General features: G+C 39.5%; 4 protein-coding genes across 6 annotated transcripts; 2 read left to right on the top strand and 2 right to left on the bottom strand.

Moving 5' to 3' along the window:
• Window positions 1-9: 9 nt before the first annotated feature.
• Window positions 10-10,800, top strand: LOC6533531 (insulin-like growth factor-binding protein complex acid labile subunit). The gene is made up of 3 exons (XM_002094205.4): window positions 10-381; window positions 684-1,090; window positions 9,658-10,800. Exons 1-3 carry the CDS (start codon window positions 27-29, stop codon window positions 10,690-10,692), a joined length of 1,797 nt encoding a protein of 598 aa, XP_002094241.2. The 5' UTR covers window positions 10-26; the 3' UTR covers window positions 10,693-10,800.
• Window positions 10,801-10,986: 186 nt separating this feature from the next.
• LOC6533530 (plasma membrane ascorbate-dependent reductase CYBRD1) lies at window positions 10,987-15,827 on the bottom strand. 3 transcript variants are annotated; one of them, XM_015194618.3, is made up of 4 exons: window positions 15,566-15,827; window positions 12,038-12,247; window positions 11,593-11,956; window positions 10,987-11,529 (listed from the first exon to the last, which is right to left on the bottom strand). In XM_015194618.3, exons 2-4 carry the CDS (start codon window positions 12,228-12,230, stop codon window positions 11,355-11,357), a joined length of 732 nt encoding a protein of 243 aa, XP_015050104.1. In that variant the 5' UTR covers window positions 12,231-12,247; window positions 15,566-15,827; the 3' UTR covers window positions 10,987-11,354. The 3 variants fall into 3 exon arrangements, with proteins under 3 accessions (XP_015050104.1, XP_002094240.1, XP_015050103.1); XM_002094204.4 differs by lacking the exon at window positions 15,566-15,827 and adding an exon at window positions 15,064-15,272; XM_015194617.3 differs by lacking the exon at window positions 15,566-15,827 and adding an exon at window positions 13,945-14,411.
• Window positions 15,828-15,978: 151 nt separating this feature from the next.
• Window positions 15,979-17,443, top strand: LOC6533529 (elongator complex protein 5). Its single transcript, XM_002094203.3, has 3 exons — window positions 15,979-16,255; window positions 16,325-17,006; window positions 17,089-17,443. Exons 1-3 carry the CDS (start codon window positions 16,207-16,209, stop codon window positions 17,180-17,182), a joined length of 825 nt encoding a protein of 274 aa, XP_002094239.1. The 5' UTR covers window positions 15,979-16,206; the 3' UTR covers window positions 17,183-17,443.
• On the bottom strand, window positions 17,353-21,161 carry LOC6533528 (xylosyltransferase oxt). Its single transcript, XM_002094202.4, has 3 exons — window positions 20,220-21,161; window positions 19,960-20,120; window positions 17,353-19,600 (listed from the first exon to the last, which is right to left on the bottom strand). Exons 1-3 carry the CDS (start codon window positions 20,908-20,910, stop codon window positions 17,822-17,824), a joined length of 2,631 nt encoding a protein of 876 aa, XP_002094238.1. The 5' UTR covers window positions 20,911-21,161; the 3' UTR covers window positions 17,353-17,821.
• Window positions 21,162-21,207: the final 46 nt, after the last annotated feature.

Here is a 21,207-nt window from a genome sequence, read left to right as displayed (position 1 = left end):
CCGGCCCTCTGCTCGAGATCCCATTGATGACGCCCCAAACCGGCTTGCAACCCGGTCCCTCCTCCCTCTTTCTCCTCCTGCTCCATCCAAACTGGATTTGCATTTCCATTCGCATTCTGCGGCTGTTCGCGGATCCTCAGTTGAGACCGAACTCTGGAGCAGGAATGTCGCCAACTGCCAATTGGGTTCTGCCGCTTTTTCTGTGGCTTCTCTGCGCGGGATTCCCCAGCCTGCATGGTGCCGATCTCTGCCAGCCCATCGGCTGGCGGAACTTCCAGTGCAACGAGGTCGCTTCTCTGCAGGATCTGGTCGAATTGGGCGCCGAAAACTGGCACACGCTCTCCATACGGAATGTGCAAACCGAACTGGAGGTGGGATCAGGTGAGGTCTGAAAAAGGGCGAGGTTTTACTCTCTTATCAAAAAACACAGCAAGTTTTCATAGTTTTATGAATTAGCAATAATGGTAAATAACTTGAGTGCTTCAGCTTTATAAAGCGCAACATAATTGCAATTCTATTAATAGGCGGTGCTTCCATAAAAGTCAAACCAGTTTTGATTTTCCATTTTCGTCTTCCAAGAAATATGTTGAATAAATGTATATAAATATATGTAAGCAATTTCTAGTAGGAGATCTACATATTTGTTTATTTCTAAACGATATTTGCACTTAACCCCTTTTAAGGCGAAAATGCCGATCACTTGGCCAACTTACAAGATCTGGACCTGACTGGCGCGGCTCCAATAAATGTGCATACCAGTGGCTTTGCCATTCTGCCCAATCTGCGCCAACTGAATCTCAGTGGTTGCGGCCTGGTTGACATCCGGGGAAACCACTTTGCGGCTGAGTCAGCGCTGCAGCGGATCGATTTTAGTCACAATCAAATGGAGCTACTGGACCGCGACTTTTTTGGCCACCTGAGGAAGTTGATTTATGCGAACTTCTCGCACAATGCCCTCAAGCAATGCGATCTGCCGCACATGCCACTGCTAAATCGACTGGAATTGGGGCACAATCGCTTGGTAAATGCCACTTTCGGAGTTTGTCCACAGCTGCAGGAGTTGATTTTGAATGACAACCAACTGGCACAGGTGCGTGGGTCCTTAATTTTGTAACTATTGGTAGCGCAATCTTCTATAATGGAATCAGCTTTATTTTGATCTTCCCAGTTGACCGCAACGAACTTCAATAGTTAATGTGTACTTAGTTGGATTTGCAATTCATTTGCTAAATTGGTCATGGTGATCTGTGGCTTTTGGTCGAGTTGTAAAATGACAGTTGAATATCTCTTGTTTATCTATGGGAGATACATTTACAATTGAAAAGTCATATTTGAAAATAGTAGCATTTAAAAAGCAATGAGGAAATTGATTCTAATTTTAAAGCTGATCAAAATATTTGCCAACAGATTTTCTCACACCGCTGAAATTGTATGGTAAACAAAGTTTAACGATTTTTAAACAGAGAAAAAAACTGTAAGCATTCTCTTAGTTAATATTAGGCTAAATTGAATATTGCCAATTTTTAACGATGTTTGTTTCTAAGTGCCATAGATTTCCCTCCATCATCATCAATAATTGCAAAAAATGTGAATAAAAATAATTTTTTTTTGAAAACACAGTTTGATAGGAAATTTAATTACGAACTCATCGAGGTATGACATTCCACATTCGGAGCTATATTTTGAATGTTCTGATCAAAATACTGATATTTATAATCGCAAAAACACAGAAAATCGATTTTCGGTTAAAATCCAAAATTATCATCAAAAATTGCAAAAAATGTGAAAAAAAAATATTTTTTTTTGAAAACACAGTTCGATAGGAAATTTAATTACGAACTCACCGAGGTATGACATTCCATATTCGGAGCTATATTTTGAATGTTCTGATCAAAATACTGATATTTTTAATCGCAAAAACACAGAAAATCGATTTTCGGCCAAAATCCAAAATTATCATAAAAAGTTGCAAAAAATGTGAATAAAAAAATTTTTTTTTTTGAAAACACAGTTTGATAGGAAATTTAATTACGAACTCAACGAGGTATGACATTCCATATTCGGAGCTATATTTTGAATGTTCTAATCAAAATACTGATATTTTTAATCGCAAAAACACAGAAAATCGATTTTCGGCCAAAATCCAAAATTATCATAAAAAGTTGCAAAAAATGTGAATAAAAAAAATTTTTTTTTTGAAAACACAGTTTGATAGGAAATTTAATTACGAACTCAACGAGGTATGACATTCCATATTCGGAGCTATATTTTGAATGTTCTGATCAAAATACTGATATTTTTAATCGCAAAAACACAGAAAATCGATTTTCGGCCAAAATCCAAAATTATCATAAAAAGTTGCAAAAAATGTGAATAAAAAAAATTTTTTTTTTGAAAACACAGTTTGATAGGAAATTTAATTACGAACTCAACGAGGTATGACATTCCATATTCGGAGCTATATTTTAAATGTTCTCATCAAAATACTGATATTTATAATCGCAAAAACACAGAAAATCGATTTTCGGTTAAAATCCAAAATGATCATCAAAAATTGCAAAAAATGTGAATAAAAAAAATTTTTTTTTTGAAAACACAGTTTGATAGGAAATTTAATTACGAACTTACCGAGGTATGACATTCCATATTCGGAGCTATATTTTGAATGTTCTGATCAAAATACTGATATTTTTAATCGCAAAAACACAGAAAATCGATTTTCGGCCAAAATCCAAAATTATCATAAAAAATTGCAAAAAATGTGAATAAAAAAAATTTTTTTTTTGAAAACACAGTTTGATAGGAAATTTAATTACGAACTCAACGAGGTATGACATTCCATATTAGGAGCTATATTTTAAATGTTCTCATCAAAATACTGATATTCATAATCGCAAAAACACAGAAAATCGATTTTCGGTTAAAATCCAAAATGATCATCAAAAATTGCAAAAAATGTGAATAAAAAAAAATTTTTTTTTGAAAACACAGTTTGATAGGAAATTTAATTACGAACTCAACGAGGTATGACATTTCATATTTGGAGATATATTTCAAATGTTCTGATCAAAACACTGATATTTATAAGCGCAAAAAAACAGAAAATCGATTTTTGCCAAAAATCCAAAATCATCATCAAAAATTGCAAAAAATGTGAAAAAAAAATATTTTTTTTTTGAAAACACAGTTTGATAGGAAATTTAATTACGAACTCACCGAGGTATGACATTCCATATTCGGAGCTATATTTTAAATGTTCTCATTAAAATACTGATATTCATAATCGCAAAAACACAGAAAATCGATTTTCGGCCAAAATCCAAAATTATCATCAAAAATTGCAAAAAATGTGAAAAAAAAATATTTTTTTTTTTGAAAACACAGTTTGATAGGAAATTTAATTACGAACTCAACGAGGTATGACATTTCATATTTGGAGATATATTTCAAATGTTCTGATCAAAACACTGATACTTATGAGCGCAAAAAAACAGAAAATCGATTTTTGGCAAAAATCCAAAATCATCATCAAAAATTGCAAAAAATGTGAATAAAAAAAATTTTTTTTTGAAAACACAGTTTGATAGGAAATTTAATTACGAACTCAACGAGGTATGACATTTCATATTTGGAGATATATTTTGAATGTTCTGATCAAAATACTGATATTTTTAATCGCAAAAACACAGAAAATCGATTTTCGGCCAAAATCCAAAATTATCATCAAAAATTGCAAAAAATGTGAAAAAAAAAAATTTTTTTTTTGAAAACACAGTTTGATAGGAAATTTAATTACGAACTCAACGAGGTATGACATTTCATATTTGGAGATATATTTCAAATGTTCTGATCAAAACACTGATATTTATAAGCGCAAAAAAACAGAAAATCGATTTTTGGCAAAAATCCAAAATCATCATCAAAAATTGCAAAAAATGTGAATAAAAAAAATTTTTTTTTTGAAAACACAGTTTGATAGGAAATTTAATTACGAACTCAACGAGGTATGACATTTCATATTTGGAGATATATTTCAAATGTTCTGATCAAAACACTGATACTTATAAGCGCAAAAAAACAGAAAATCGATTTTTGGCAAAAATCCAAAATCATCATCAAAAATTGCAAAAAATGTGAATAAAAAAAATTTTTTTTTTGAAAACACAGTTTGATAGGAAATTTAATTACGAACTCAACGAGGTATGACATTCCATATTCGGAGCTATATTTTGAATGTTCTGATCAAAATACTGATATTTTTAATCGCAAAAACACAGAAAATCGATTTTCGGCCAAAATCCAAAATTATCATCAAAAATTGCAAAAAATGTGAAAAAAAAATATTTTTTTTTTTGAAAACACAGTTTGATAGGAAATTTAATTACGAACTCAACGAGGTATGACATTTCATATTTGGAGATATATTTTGAATGTTCTGATCAAAATACTGATATTTTTAATCGCAAAAACACAGAAAATCGATTTTCGGCCAAAATCCAAAATTATCATCAAAAATTGCAAAAAATGTGAAAAAAAAATATTTTTTTTTGAAAACACAGTTTGATAGGAAATTTAATTACGAACTCAACGAGGTATGACATTTCATATTTGGAGATATATTTCAAATGTTCTGATCAAAACACTGATATTTATAAGCGCAAAAAAACAGAAAATCGATTTTTGGCAAAAATCCAAAATCATCATCAAAAATTGCAAAAAATGTGAATAAAAAAAATTTTTTTTTTGAAAACACAGTTTGATAGGAAATTTAATTACGAACTCAACGAGGTATGACATTTCATATTTGGAGATATATTTCAAATGTTCTGATCAAAACACTGATACTTATAAGCGCAAAAAAACAGAAAATCGATTTTTGGCAAAAATCCAAAATCATCATCAAAAATTGCAAAAAATGTGAATAAAAAAAATTTTTTTTTTGAAAACACAGTTTGATAGGAAATTTAATTACGAACTCAACGAGGTATGACATTTCATATTTGGAGATATATTTTGAATGTTCTGATCAAAATACTGATATTTTTAATCGCAAAAACACAGAAAATCGATTTTCGGCAAAAATCCAAAATCATCATCAAAAATTGCAAAAAATGTGAAAAAAAAAAATTTTTTTTTTGAAAACACAGTTTGATAGGAAATTTAATTACGAACTCAACGAGGTATGACATTTCATATTTGGAGATATATTTCAAATGTTCTGATCAAAACACTGATATTTATAAGCGCAAAAAAACAGAAAATCGATTTTTGGCAAAAATCCAAAATCATCATCAAAAATTGCAAAAAATGTGAATAAAAAAAATTTTTTTTTTGAAAACACAGTTTGATAGGAAATTTAATTACGAACTCAACGAGGTATGACATTCCATATTCGGAGCTATATTTTGAATGTTCTGATCAAAATACTGATATTTTTAATCGCAAAAACACAGAAAATCGATTTTCGGCCAAAATCCAAAATTATCATCAAAAATTGCAAAAAATGTGAAAAAAAAATATTTTTTTTTTTGAAAACACAGTTTGATAGGAAATTTAATTACGAACTCAACGAGGTATGACATTTCATATTTGGAGATATATTTCAAATGTTCTGATCAAAACACTGATATTTATAAGCGCAAAAAAACAGAAAATCGATTTTTGACAAAAATCCAAAATCATCATCAAAAATTGCAAAAAAATGTGAAAAAAAAATATTTTTTTTTTTGAAAACACAGTTTGATAGGAAATTTAATTACGAACTCACCGAGGTATGACATTCCATATTCGGAGCTATATTTTAAATGTTCTCATCAAAATACTGATATTCATAATCGCAAAAACACAGAAAATCGATTTTCGGCCAAAATCCAAAATTATCATCAAAAATTGCAAAAAATGTAAAAAAAAAATTTTTTTTTTTTTGAAAACACAGTTTGATAGGAAATTTAATTACGAACTCAACGAGGTATGACATTCCATATTCGGAGCTATATTTTGAATGTTCTGATCAAAACACTGATATTTATAAGCGCAAAAAAAACAGAAAATCGATTTTTGGCAAAAATCCATAATCATCATCGAAAATTGCAAATAATGTGAATAAAAAAAATTTTTTTTTTGAAAACACAGTTCGATAGGAAATTTAATTACGAACTCAACGAGGTATGACATTCCATATTCGGAGCTATATTTTGAATGTTCTGATCAAAATACTGATATTTTTAATGGCAAAAACACAGAAAATCGATTTTCGGCCAAAATCCAAAATTATCATCAAAAATTGCAAAAAATGTGAAAAAAAAATATTTTTTTTTTGAAAACACAGTTTGATAGGAAATTTAATTACGAACTCAACGAGGTATGACATTTCATATTTGGAGATATATTTCAAATGTTCTGATCAAAATACTGATATTTTTAATCGCAAAAACACAGAAAATCGATTTTCGGCCAAAATCCAAAATTATCATCAAAAATTGCAAAAAATGTGAAAAAAAAATATTTTTTTTTTGAAAACACAGTTTGATAGGAAATTTAATTACGAACTCAACGAGGTATGACATTTCATATTTGGAGATATATTTCAATTGTTTTGATCAAAACACTGATATTTATAAGCGCAAAAAAACAGAAAATCGATTTTTGGCAAAAATCCAAAATCATCATCAAAAATTGCAAAAAATGTGAATAAAAAAAATTTTTTTTTTGAAAACACAGTTTGATAGGAAATTTAATTACGAACTCAACGAGGTATGACATTCCATATTCGGAGCTATATTTTGAATGTTCTGATCAAAATACTGATATTTTTAATCGCAAAAACACAGAAAATCGATTTTCGGCCAAAATCCAAAATTATCATCAAAAATTGCAAAAAATGTGAAAAAAAAAAATTTTTTTTTTTTAAAACACAGTTTGATAGGAAATTTAATTACGAACTCAACGAGGTATGACATTTCATATTTGGAGATATATTTCAAATGTTCTGATCAAAACACTGATATTTATAAGCGCAAAAAAACAGAAAATCGATTTTTGGCAAAAATCCAAAATCATCATCAAAAATTGCAAAAAATGTGAATAAAAAAAATTTTTTTTTTGAAAACACAGTTCGATAGGAAATTTAATTACGAACTCAACGAGGTATGACATTCCATATTCGGAGCTATATTTTGAATGTTCTGATCAAAATACTGATATTTTTAATGGCAAAAACACAGAAAATCGATTTTCGGCCAAAATCCAAAATTATCATCAAAAATTGCAAAAAATGTGAAAAAAAAATATTTTTTTTTTGAAAACACAGTTTGATAGGAAATTTAATTACGAACTCAACGAGGTATGACATTTCATATTTGGAGATATATTTCAATTGTTTTGATCAAAACACTGATATTTATAAGCGCAAAAAAACAGAAAATCGATTTTTGGCAAAAATCCAAAATCATCATCAAAAATTGCAAAAAATGTGAATAAAAAAAATTTTTTTTTTGAAAACACAGTTTGATAGGAAATTTAATTACGAACTCAACGAGGTATGACATTCCATATTCGGAGCTATATTTTGAATGTTCTGATCAAAATACTGATATTTTTAATCGCAAAAACACAGAAAATCGATTTTCGGCCAAAATCCAAAATTATCATCAAAAATTGCAAAAAATGTGAAAAAAAAATATTTTTTTTTTGAAAACACAGTTTGATAGGAAATTTAATTACGAACTCAACGAGGTATGACATTTCATATTTGGAGATATATTTCAAATGTTCTGATCAAAACACTGATATTTATAAGCGCAAAAAAACAGAAAATCGATTTTTGGCAAAAATCCAAAATCATCATCAAAAATTGCAAAAAATGTGAATAAAAAAAATTTTTTTTTTGAAAACACAGTTCGATAGGAAATTTAATTACGAACTCAACGAGGTATGACATTCCATATTCGGAGCTATATTTTGAATGTTCTGATCAAAATACTGATATTTTTAATCGCAAAAACACAGAAAATCGATTTTCGGCCAAAATCCAAAATTATCATCAAAAATTGCAAAAAATGTGAAAAAAAAATATTTTTTTTTTTGAAAACACAGTTTGATAGGAAATTTAATTACGAACTCAACGAGGTATGACATTTCATATTTGGAGATATATTTCAAATGTTCTGATCAAAATACTGATATTTTTAATCGCAAAAACACAGAAAATCGATTTTCGGCCAAAATCCAAAATTATCATCAAAAATTGCAAAAAATGTGAAAAAAAAATATTTTTTTTTTGTAAACACAGTTTGATAGGAAATTTAATTACGAACTCAACGAGGTATGACATTTCATATTTGGAGATATATTTCAATTGTTTTGATCAAAACACTGATATTTATAAGCGCAAAAAAACAGAAAATCGATTTTTGGCAAAAATCCAAAATCATCATCAAAAATTGCAAAAAATGTGAATAAAAAAAATTTTTTTTTTTGAAAACACAGTTTGATAGGAAATTTAATTACGAACTCAACGAGGTATGACATTCCATATTCGGAGCTATATTTTGAATGTTCTGATCAAAATACTGATATTTTTAATCGCAAAAACACAGAAAATCGATTTTCGGCCAAAATCCAAAATTATCATCAAAAATTGCAAAAAATGTGAAAAAAAATATTTTTTTTTTTGAAAACACAGTTTGATAGGAAATTTAATTACGAACTCAACGAGGTATGACATTTCATATTTGGAGATATATTTCAATTGTTTTGATCAAAACACTGATATTTATAAGCGCAAAAAAACAGAAAATCGATTTTTGGCAAAAATCCAAAATCATCATCAAAAATTGCAAAAAATGTGAATAAAAAAAATTTTTTTTTTGAAAACACAGTTTGATAGGAAATTTAATTACGAACTCAACGAGGTATGACATTCCATATTCGGAGCTATATTTTGAATGTTCTGATCAAAATACTGATATTTTTAATCGCAAAAACACAGAAAATCGATTTTCGGCCAAAATCCAAAATTATCATCAAAAATTGCAAAAAATGTGAAAAAAAATATTTTTTTTTTTGAAAACACAGTTTGATAGGAAATTTAATTACGAACTCAACGAGGTATGACATTTCATATTTGGAGATATATTTCAAATGTTCTGATCAAAATACTGATATTTATAATCGCAAAAACACAGAAAATCGATTTTCGGTTAAAATCCAAAATGATCATCAAAAATTGCAAAAAATGTGAATAAAAAAAATTTTTTTTTGAAAACATAGTTTGATAGGAAATTTAATTACGAACTCAACGAGGCATGACATTCCATATTCGGAGCTATATTTTGAATGTTCTGATCAAAATACTGATATTTTTAATCGCAAAAACACAGAAAATCGATTTTCGGCCAAAATCCAAAATTATCATCAAAAATTGCAAAAAATGTGAAAAAAAAATATTTTTTTTTTGAAAACACAGTTCGATAGGAAATTTAATTACGAACTCAACGAGGTATGACATTCCATATTCGGAGCTATATTTTGAATGTTCTGATCAAAATACTGATATTTATAATCGCAAAAACACAGAAAATCGAATTTCGGCAAAAATCTAAAATCATCACCAAAAATTGCAAAAATTCCTTTACTTGGACAAAATCTTCCTTGCAGCTGGACGTGAACGCCTTTCGAGGACTGCATGGCCTTTTGGAGCTGCAGCTCAGCGGGAATAGATTGAGCTCCATTGGCCTGGAAACCTTTCAGCCGCTCGCCCAGCTGCGAAAGTTGAACCTTTCCCGGAACGCCCTCGATGCACTGCGTCCAAATGTGTTTGGCGCTGTTCAGAACTTTGTGTTGCATTTGCAGCAACTGGATTTGTCTGGGAATCGCATTCGTTTGCTGTTCGACAACCAGTTCCGAGTGCTGGCCAGGCTCCAGATGCTGGATGTGTCCAGGAACAGCATCGCCAGCCTCAGTCCCGGCCACTTTGTGGGCTTGGGCGCACTACGGAAGCTGTATTTGCAGTACAATGCCATTCTGGAAATCAAGGCTGCTACTTTTGCCGCCCTGCTGAACCTGGACACCTTGGATCTGTCGTACAATAACCTGGAGTTCCTGGAGGAGCAGATCTTTGGCAGCAACACGCTGCCTCGCATGCGAAGGCTCAACTTAAATGGTAATCGTATGAAGCAGCTGCATCCACTGGCCTTCTCATCGTTGCCATTCTTGGAATACCTGAAACTGGGTCACAACGAACTGAAGTCCTTGGATGTGCGAATGTTTGCGCCCATGCGGCGTCTGCAGAAGCTCCATTTGGGACACAATCTCCTGGAGGAGATCAATCTCGATGTGCTGGAGAGCCTAAGTAGCGTGCAGGAGATCCTGGTGGACAACAATCGCCTCACCTTTCTGTCCAAGGTGAATGTGAGCTTCCCGAACCTTAAGCGCGTGTCCATCGAGGGCAATCCCTGGCAGTGTCCCTGCTTCGTGAAGCTCCAACTCTGGTTGGCCACCAGGGATGTGGTCTATCTGCGCGACAACACGGGTTACTACAAGGGCGAACGACCGCTGTGCATAGTGACCAATGTGGATTACTGCATCCAGAATTTGCAGGCGGTGCGCCGACTGGGAATATTGGGCGACTTCCAGGGAGAACAGGTGGAGGCGGATGCTTTCGACGACGATGCCAGCGCAGCACAAGACTGATAGGTGTATGATTGCTACCTTCTACTCGTACTTATAATCAAAACTTAAACTTAGATGTAAAATTGTGCCAAATTGCGAAAAGCCTAAAAGATACCGACTATTTTATCATTCCACTTTGTTTGCCCTAAGATATGCTACAACTCAAAAACACCTCTATGCAATTATGATGCCAAATTGGACCACAAAAACGCTGAATCTGAATGGGATGAGCTAGAGGAGTCGCAACAGGAGCGTCAAAAGGGAGCCGTCCTCATGACCGGGAATATTTAATATGAATATATATACTTATTTACATTTATTTATAGATATATATGTATATACATATATATATATTTATTTAAGCATATATAACACACATAGATAGATGTATTCGTACAGTTCAAAGCAAATGTTCTTCATGAGGTTAAATACGTTACGACTTGAGCACTCGCTGAAATCATTGCACAACTGGTGACCAAAGTATACGTATGTGAATAGCTCCGAGTCATACATAGTCGTTAGGTTATGTACTTCCTACAGATAATACAAGCATCTTGACGAATCTCCATCTCCATCACTAACAAAGCACCATCCGTGTAATCAGGTTTCGGTTTCGTTTGGTTTTGTGCACAGTTTTGAGCTTAAGTAAGCATTGCAGTTGATTTGGGGCATGGAAAGAGTCCTTATTCGTTGGTAGAACTGGAGTTCAGCAGAGCCGTGTCCTCGGGAATGGGCTTACGCTTGTAGGCGGGGTCAGTGGCCAGGTAGACAACCAGGGCTCCAAAGACCACGTAAAGTACTCCAATGACATTGGCCAGCACACCAGCAGGCGGCAGAGTGGAGTAAGCCGGAGTTTTGCTAGATAAGATGGATTATGGATTAGTCAAGTGATCTATCTGGATAGCATATATGTACACCTACATGGCGAAGATGGCCTTCTCAGTGATACCCATCAGAGCACTCGCAATAGCCAGAACGAAGCCAAAGAGTCCGAAGTAGATGTGCAGTGGCATCATGGCGATCCTGTAGTTCTCTCTCAGCCCCGGCGCCAAAAAGGCCACGAATCCGGCCACATACTGCAGCGAGAAGATGATCACCGCGGAAAGGCCCAGCCAAGAGTGCAGGGAGTACATGTTGGGAATTGGCGGATTGGCCAAGTTGTGCGAATCGAAGACCGTCTTCAGGGCAATCACCGTCAGAATGAATGCGGCCATGTGGATGCCGGCGTGGGTGAGCTTCAGAGTCTTCTTGCGCGTGGTGCGGAAACCGCGATAGATCAGAATGGCTGTGGGATTGAACATTGGATTACCAATTCAGAGTTAGTCAATGGGAGTGGAGTGGCACCTCTTCCGCTCCATTTACTTACAGTTGCCATACAGGTAAATGAAGCCGATGGTCATGAACAGCGGATGCCAGTTAAACTCCACGCCGGGATTGGAGGTGCCGGCCAGGCCACCGAAGTGCTGGCCAATCCAGGTGGCCACCAGGACGATCATCGTCAGGCCGCAAAGCTGGGTGAGCACATAGAGCACCTTGAAGTTGATCAGCGCCGGATCCATGTTGGCCTTTCCACTGCCTGAAAAATCCAATAAACGTTTGGGATAAGCTATAAATAGAGCCCATTACGCACAGCACGCATTTTTGGCGATCTAATCGCATAACTCAAAAATATCGCGGCATCGAAGAGAGGAGGGTATCTCAAGCACTCGTATATATATAATCCATACTTTTGGTTTATGGCTGCTACTACGTAAACATGATTCCATTACAAGTTCCACCTGTCGTCTGTGGTTTAGGTGTTGAAGATTAAAATAGCCCCAGCACTTGCTGATAACATGCGACCAGAAGTTTTGATGTTAGCTCCCCAAAAACCCATTTTCGAAGCCGTACATCTGATCCGCTTTAATGGCAGCTGCACTTGGTGGGTAAACAAACAGTTCCTTTGCCGCCAGCCATCCGATACTGCGATAAACAAGATCTACTCATATCGGCTGGGCCCTGAATTTATGGGAACGGCCTGTTCCAAGGCATTGGGACACACCCACGACCCCTTTCGCTGGCCACTCATCAGGCGTAATTTGCCTAATTCATGCGCAAACATTTACGCTTGTTTACCCAACATTAATTTGCACCGGCGGAGCGTTCTCCGCACTTTATCTGCCTGGCAGGCGCAAAGTTGCCTTATCACTTTGTTCTCCAGATAGTCCAACCATCTGATATTAAATCGCTTTAAATAGCATCGTACAAGTTCCTCCCGCAGCATGTCACATTAAATAAATTAAAAGTTCGATTCATTTTGCGGCTCCCGCACGCGCAGTGAAAGTAGCCGTGTTTTTCGACTCGATAAATGAGGAGTAGTTGTGTCCCAACTAAAATATATGAATGTTTCCTTAGATCAAAAAAGAGGCTAATTTAATAGAAAATCAGGGAATATTAAGCGATATCTTCACATCTGGACCACTAGATGGATGCATAAGCTAACCATGTAACCCTAGTAGCCCCATGTAACCCCAGTAAAATGAAAGCCTAGTTTGAATATGCACTTCTGGCCATAAACTTGTAGTTGTAGGTGCCGATGCACTCGATAAGGGCCTCTATCAGCGCCCTAATTGAGGCTTGGTATGCAAATGGTATTTTAATTTCGACTCGGGCAAACTGCAAATGAGCCAGACGGCCAAGTGTTAGCTTGTAAATTGGCTGATAAGTGGGCCGGAGACATTTGTAGCTGGCAATCGCAATTATAAATGCTGGTAAATGCTAAATGGCAGCAGCCACGCGTCCCCGGTTACTCAATGGGCTCCAGTTGGTGGAGTTCTCCATTTTGGAGCAACTTTGGGTTTCGAGTGAAATTAATTGGCACATTAGCTGTGACTATGACTGTTAATTATTAGGGTTAAGTGGGCGTGCCGAAGACGCTGGCCAGCAAAGCGTTGCAGCAGATCGTGCGCAAAATTTGAAATAAACAATCCACATAGGCGCACCGAAAGTAAAACCCGGCCAGATGACTTTGACTTTGGAAAAGCGTACAAGTCCGAAGACAGCGGAGCAAAATAAATAAAGTCTGGAAAACCAAAGTGAAATTCAGCTGGTTACTGGTTGCTGATCGTGATGTCGATGGTGATGGTGAAAACCGGGCGGGGAAAGGGGGATGGCGGCAGTCTGTCTTTCGGTGCGTTTTGCTTTAACTTTTACTATAACTAAACACTCGGTTTGTTGGTTTTACTTGGCACTAATCAAACTTGCAGCCAAAATCCAATGCCATGCACAGTCTACCTGTTGGTGGTGAAGTTGGAGTGGCCAACTCAATGCCAGCGATGGTCGTTGCAGGTTGCACTTGTTCTGCTGTCGCAGGTGTTGCACTTGTTGCTGTGGTTGCAGTTGTTGCAGGTGTCGCTTCCACTGGCTTTTCCCCATTAGTCACCGCGATCACAGTGGTCGCCGTGGAGACCACCGCCGTGGTAGGAGCGGCGGCCTGTGGCTGCTCCGGAATCGCTGGCTCCACCTGGACAACTCCACTTTCCGGCTTGTTCGCCTGCTCCACGTCCGCGTCCTTCGACATGGTCTGTGCACTTTAAATCAATAATTCACCAATGGTTCAACCACAAAAAGACATGCAACAGTATAATGGACAGCGTTAATTGCCCTAAGACACAGCACAGAAACACTAGCAGCTGCTAGTCACTAACTACTAGTAACTAATCCACACGACACACCGTTAATACAACCGAACACTTTGGCGTGCAATGCGCAACTGAATTTAAAGTTTTCCAGCCGCCGCCCGGCGATGGCTAGGAAAAGCTTTTTCCCACTCGCAAATCTCTCGCATGCGATAATTGTTTGGTTCTCGACGCGAATTGGATTCCAGTGGGGTTGGGTTTGGTTTTGACTTTGGTTTGGCTTTGGCTTTAGGTGCCAGCGAATGCTGGTTAGTATGCCGGACCAGGTCGATCGCTTCTGGTTGGGAAGGGGGTGCATTGATGCCTTCTTTGCATTTCGCATTCCTCGGATCTATTCAAACCATTGTCACTGAGCGGCATTTCAATTGCGACTTTGACTTTAATGTTCTGTGCATAGTAATGCGATAGTGCAGTAGAGCTCCTACTGGATCTATTTTTTCCAGAAGGAGTCTATTCCAAAACGTAAAAGGGTTTACTAGAGGTTTTTAGGTAAATTTTACAAACTATTAGTGCAGGTTACTACTTGTTATTACAAATTATTTCGAGAGAGTAAGGTTTTTGGTATTAGTAACTCAATCTTGTTAAAAGTGCTTAGTTTCCAAATTAAGTCTACACAGAAGTGAAACCTTTAAGCACAACTTTACAAGAGTCGCTTTCCCTTTAAAGCCTTAAGTTCTTGCTGTGGAATTATGACTGTATGTGCACTTCGACTCACCCAGCGAGAACAACATGGCGTATACTTGATTGATGCTTCGCCCTGCTCAGATAATGCCTGTTTCAATACCGCCTGCGCTTATCTTTAGCAGCAATTAAGTGACTTTAAAGCGATGACACTGGGTTTTTCTCGATTTCTACTATTTTTTGTGGTAGTAACGACTGCCACGCACTTTACTTTACTTGTTGAACGAACTGCTTTAAATGCAGGAAGCTGTGCCTTCCATATGGAGGAAAAGCCGTGGAAATTCTGCACAGGCTGCGTGGGCGTGAAAGCCCTAAAGCCCCGCCCACTTCGCCGCACTTGGCCCTTCCATTTGGCTTTTCCACGAGCTTTTCGTTGGAAGCTCAGAACTGTAAAAACCGAAGCACACATGCAAACAAACTTACAGCCACACACCACTATAGGAAAACCACTTGTTGGATATTAATGGAAAGCCGCAACCAAACTATTTGTTAACTATCTACAACAACGTGGCTGAATTAGAAAGAACTAAACTTACCGATTTTAAATAAATTAGTAGTCCAATAATGTTTTTAGTTTGGAATATTTCCAAAAAGTCTTCAACTGGAAAGGCAAGAACAAAAACAAGAACGGCACAAACACAAAGAGATAATTTGGCAGCAAAAAAAGAACGGAATGCTGCGCGAATTTACTACGTCAGCATTATAATTAACTAGTTGATTTTAAAGCGACACATTCATTGATACTTAATTTAGTATAACACGTCAAGGACAAGGTCAAACTTTCACTATCAAAGGGTTTTAAACTGTAACTCGATCTGTTAACCGCTTTGTTTTTCTGTTTACTCATTTGGAAAAAAGCGGGACAACCAGGGATGCTATCTCAGTACTCTAGCTCCGCATATTAAAAAAAAATAGTGTGCGTTGAATATACGTTCAAATGAGTATAGACTCTACTGACTACATTAGTTTTGATTTCAGAAATTAACAAGCTATATATTATCTGGCTAAAGCTTGGAAAATATTTACTTCGAAGCCCTGGATTCCCATATGCCGCCAGTGTGACCCACTGGCAACGACTGAAACACCCTAACGCCTTTGGCTTAGCAGCACTGGCAGCTTCAACAAAAAGCACAATTTAAAACAATATTAACGTAGTGCCACAATAAATGCTAACAAAATGCTCTCCAACCTGGTGGTGACCAATCAGAAAGTGGTCCTCGTAATAGGTAAGTAAACAATAACGACCCCATCGCCTGCCAATTAATGCAGCTCCCCATCTCCCTTCTTGACCACAGATGAGCTAAATCGGGAGCGCATTGCCCCCAAGTTCATCGGCAGTCTGCTGCACGAGCAGGGACAGGGGGCGGAAACCATCAAGGCCCTGCCCACCGGCGTCAGCCTGAAGCACGTGGCCACCTTCGAGGCGCTGATCACCGAGTGCGCCAACACCAAAAACAACAACACTGCCGGGGGAGAAGCCGGCGACCTGGAGGCGAGCAGTCCTCGCTCGAAATCCACTGGCTTCAACGTCATCCTGCCCACCTTGGCCGATCTGCTGTGCTACCAGACGCCCGCTTTCATCTTTGGCTTCCTCAACCGCCTGCGGCGCTCGGAGAATGTGTGCCGTGTGTTCCTGTGGGCCTCCCCGCAGCACCTACAGAATCCCCATGCCGACTACATCCTGGCGGGCTGCGAGTACCTGGCCGAGTTGGTCCTACGACTAGAATCCGACAAATTACTCTCACTGATTTCAAGAAAGCCGGGCGGTGGGGTGTCCAACAGGCGCTACTCCTGCCAAGTCAGCAAAACCTCTTTCCAGGTAACGCCGCTGGACGGAGGACTACCTGCAGGTGCCTCCCCCAAGCAGCCCTCGCCCGAATCGGAGCAGACCCCAGAGCCGGCCAGCAGCACCTTCAAAATCGAGCTTGACGAGGATGAAGTGGTGGCCCGCAATGCACTCACCCTTCCATACGAACGGTTAGTGGTTACCTCGAATAAGAAGAGATTCTCGGGGTATTTGCGGAGAATCTCCTTAATGATATGCTCGTATACATTCCAGCACATGCGAACCGTCTGAGGGAAACATAATATACACGCCCGATGCCGACGACGATTTCGACGAGGAGGATCCGGACGAGGATCTGTGCATCTAGGCTGCCCGCCAGCAGCGAACGGCAGTACAAATAGCCTTGGCTTTAAGTCTCCATAAGTCTAACCTACTAAAACCATAAAATACCTGGAATTCCGGCCCCCAAAGTTCCGCCTAGAGGGGTGTGTTCAACCTCGCAAGAGGAGCAGAATGAATCTTTGAACGACCACTTAGTACATGTAGAATTGCTCATTTATTTTGGATAACTTGATATGTGAATCAAAAAATCGAAGAAACTTTGTGAATACAACTGATTCAATTGCTATCTGGTTGGTAGTGCCCTAGCTTATGACTTAGTTAAGGAATTGCGTCTAGCTAACCTTATGTACAGTTAACTCTGGATAACCTCCACGATATTTGGCTGCAATGCGATCTTTTGGTGTCCAGTGCGTTGCGTATTTACAAGGCGTTCAAACCTAACTAACTTAACTAGTTCCAAAATGCTATGCTCTATTATTGGAGCGGTGGAGTTCCGCATCCGGTCAAGATGGCGCTTAAAAGTTCACATTATCACAACAATCAATACGAAAACATTAAGGAGAAAAAGGAGCTATCAAAAAATCGTTAATTGCGGCTCGGCATCTAAATCTCGACGAGTATTTACACTAGATAATTAATAACAAAATTGACGCATGGCAATGGCTCATTTGAGCAGGGCATCCACATCGCTCTTGGGATCGGGTGCCAGTGAGCTCCAGGGGACGTCGCTGCAGAGAGGCAGGGAAACCTCGCTGTCCGCCTCCACCACACAGCTCTCACGCAGCTGAAAGAATTGGGCAACCAGTCCGTCAATCCAACTGTGCAGCTCCTGTCCCAGCATCTTTCCCTTGGCCAGGGATTCATCGCGCATGGTAAACTGCTCATCGTCGGTTTGGAGGTGCTGCTGCCACTCCACGGGCATCTCGAAATCTTCTGGCAGAGCTACAGCCAGCCCGGCGTTTAGCGTCGCAGCTTCTGAGGACTCTGCCAGCGGATATCCCTTGTAGTAGGCCAGTGGGGCTATTAGGAATTTCAACTGCGCATAGATCGAGTTGCGGCCTATTAACTTGGCTGTCCAGATCCCCGGTGTAATGGGATGTTTGAGCAAAGTTTTTGAGTGGTTTATCACATCGCTGGCGGAGTCCTCCACATGCAATTCGTTAAAGTCTTGCAGTCGGCCCAGCGGATCTATCCACAGTAGGGTGAGGTTGTAGGAATGGGACGCGGCACCCGAATCCGCGTTGGCTTGGAGTGTGTAGCTCAATAGCAAGTCACTTTGGGGACCCAAGAGCTTTCCAAAGTTCCGGGCAATCTGCTCCTTTTGATCGAAGTCCGTAGAGACCTCAAAGTTCCGCAATCTCTTGCTGAAGCGGGCATTTCTCGCCAACTTTCCTTGCTGCGTCGGTCGCACTCTCGTCTCCAAGTGCAGTGGCTTGCCTGTATATCCTCTGGCCCTGTAGCGGACGAGGAACCCCTTGTACTGATCTCGGTGAAGGTAGTGAGTGAGTTCTATCAACTCCAGAGGATCCAATTTGGCTTGACGGGCAGACAGACGCATAACGCTGTCACCAATACTTCTGGCTAAATCATCGCCTGATCCATGGATATCCTCGTGATGATACAAGGACTGCCAATAGCCATGCAGATTGGCGTACTCGCTAGTGTATGGCCCATAGAGCCACTCCTCCAGCTGAAGCAGCACCGCCTGGTTGATAACAGGTTCAAACTTCCGTGCGAAGAACAGTGATTTCTGCTCCGTGGCCTGCAGCCTGGGCCAATCTTCCGGCTTGAAATCGTTCGGACTGCATCCGCACCAATCCACCACATGCTTGTACTGGCATTTACATCCCTGCTTCCGCTTCCAGTTGGTGACGTGCAGGTTGTTGTCCACATAGCTCGTGCAATGCTTGGTATTCCTGAGGACCGTGTGGAAAAATGACTCCGCCGGCAGTAGCGTGTGTCGAAAGAGTTTCAGAAGAGCCTGCAACAGCTCATCGTCTTCCTTGGGATGAGTAACGTAGGCCACAAAGGGTCGTGATAGCGCTACCCAGTCACTGCCTCCGTCCACTTGAATGCCAGCTGGCAACTTTCGATCTCCTATTCTCCACATGTGCGTGTCGCACTCGACGAAGGTCTTGTCCAAGCCTTGCTTCTGAATGAACTTCTGTGTTTCCCGGCCGTGACCCTTAACAAAGTTCCTGCCCTGATTGGCGCTCAGAAAATCCACCAATTTGTCGAGGGTCTTTACTGGAAAATCACTTTCGCTTAGGTTGATTACAAAGTCCCAGTGCCAGTTGGACTGTAGGAGGTCCACCATGCACTGAAGCAGCATCGTCAGGAGAGAGGCTCCACCCCATATGGTAGAGAATCGCTTCCGCGCCAAACGAATGTTGGGGAACTTTGACTCCAGCTCCAGCAGCTTCCGGTACAGGTAATCTTGGCGCTATAAGAGAAACAGATTGTTAATTGAAATACACCAAATACTATGATACTGAGATATTTTATAAGCCGCGCCACGCACACTACAAAGATTTAGCAATTCGTAAGTGGGCTGGACAATTAGAGCACAATGTAAATTAAACGCAGTGCTGATTGTGCACTTGGCGAGTCAGTTGATATAACCAGTAACTGTGTATGCAGTTCATGGCATTTCTGAAATAGCTAGTCAGCTATTAGCTGCGCACAGTACCATAAATAAATCATTCAGTGGCTAACTATTTTGGCCGCCAGTGTGTTAAATTGTGCAAATTAGCGCAATTAATTGCGCGCGCTTTAATTGCCGAGTTCCGGCCATTGACCCACCTCGTCCACGTGAATGTAGTAGACGTGTTCCGGAGCATAGAGCGCCTTCAAAAGTCGGTGCACCTGACGCAGCGCTCTGCCATTGAGCGTCAGCAGAAATGCGATCCGCACGCGCTTCGTTTCCTCGGGTGGAGTGGTGGCCGCCAGTTGAGCCGTGAACTCTGCAAGAAAAAGTTTCAAATAAATAAGGATACTTAAGCTACTTAAAAAATTAGTTAGAATCATTTATACAAAGAATAAAGTCCCTTCTGCGTACTCACTGGAAATTCCGGTCTCGTAAATGTTCATGGCGTAGAATCCGCCGCAGATTTCCTTGGCGTTGCCCAGGCACTTGGTGTTGCAACTGGAGTCCGGCAGCTTGGCGGCTCTAGGAGGCGTGTCGTAACCGCAAAAGCACTCGCGACCGTACTGCACACCTGCGTACGGATAACCGCTTTGCAGACATAGCTCCACGCATTTGGCTGGAGAATTGGTGGTCTTGGAGCTGCTGTAGTAGCCGTCCAGCAGGCGGCGATCTTTCTCATCCTTAAAGCATCCCAGTGAAACGTTGGCCGTGTGATTACCAGCTGGACAGCTGCTCCGCAGTTGCGGAGCGTAGAAGCGTCCGGCTTGGATTGCGCAGGCGATGTGCGCGATATGTTCACGACAGTCTTTCGTTTTGGCGCGCTGCAGGGCGGAGATGGCCTCCCTGGCGAGAATGTCGCAGTCTGGTTGGAAGCCCAGTTGCTGGGCAGTGAGTTTCGTCTTGACAGGTGGTTGTACCCGTGCCTGAGACTGCGGTGGGGGTGGACTGACGGGCGTCTCAGCCGCATCGAATCCGGAACCCGAACCGCCGCCCACAATGTCTAGCGACTTGTAGGCCAGGAACAACTGGATGGCCACGATGAGCAGCAGGACGAGGAAGAATGCGCGATAGCGTTTCAGCCAGCGGGCTGACACAGATTGCTCCATGGCTAGTGGGATCTCCAGGGGCTTTTGCTCCAACCACCGCTGCCGAAGACGAGGTGCTGCTCCTCTGTATGCTGGACGTGCGTGTGGGCTGTGATCCGTGATGCGCTGTGTTGACGCGGCGGGGACATGTTCTGCTCTCTAGTGCTGGCGGGTGAAGAGTTGGGACTTCTTCTTCTGGCTAATTAATAACATTTTTCCGCGGAAAAGTCGCCCCCGCTCGAGCAGTGTGACCGTACTAGAGCGGGCGGCAAAATACTACACCCACATTGCAGCGAAGGGCGCGCTCAGCAGGCCTTG

Source organism: Drosophila yakuba, chromosome 3L, assembly GCF_016746365.2.
Source record: "Drosophila yakuba strain Tai18E2 chromosome 3L, Prin_Dyak_Tai18E2_2.1, whole genome shotgun sequence".
Classification (NCBI taxonomy): domain Eukaryota; kingdom Metazoa; phylum Arthropoda; class Insecta; order Diptera; family Drosophilidae; genus Drosophila; species Drosophila yakuba.
This window is presented reverse-complemented; position numbering and strand designations above follow the sequence as displayed.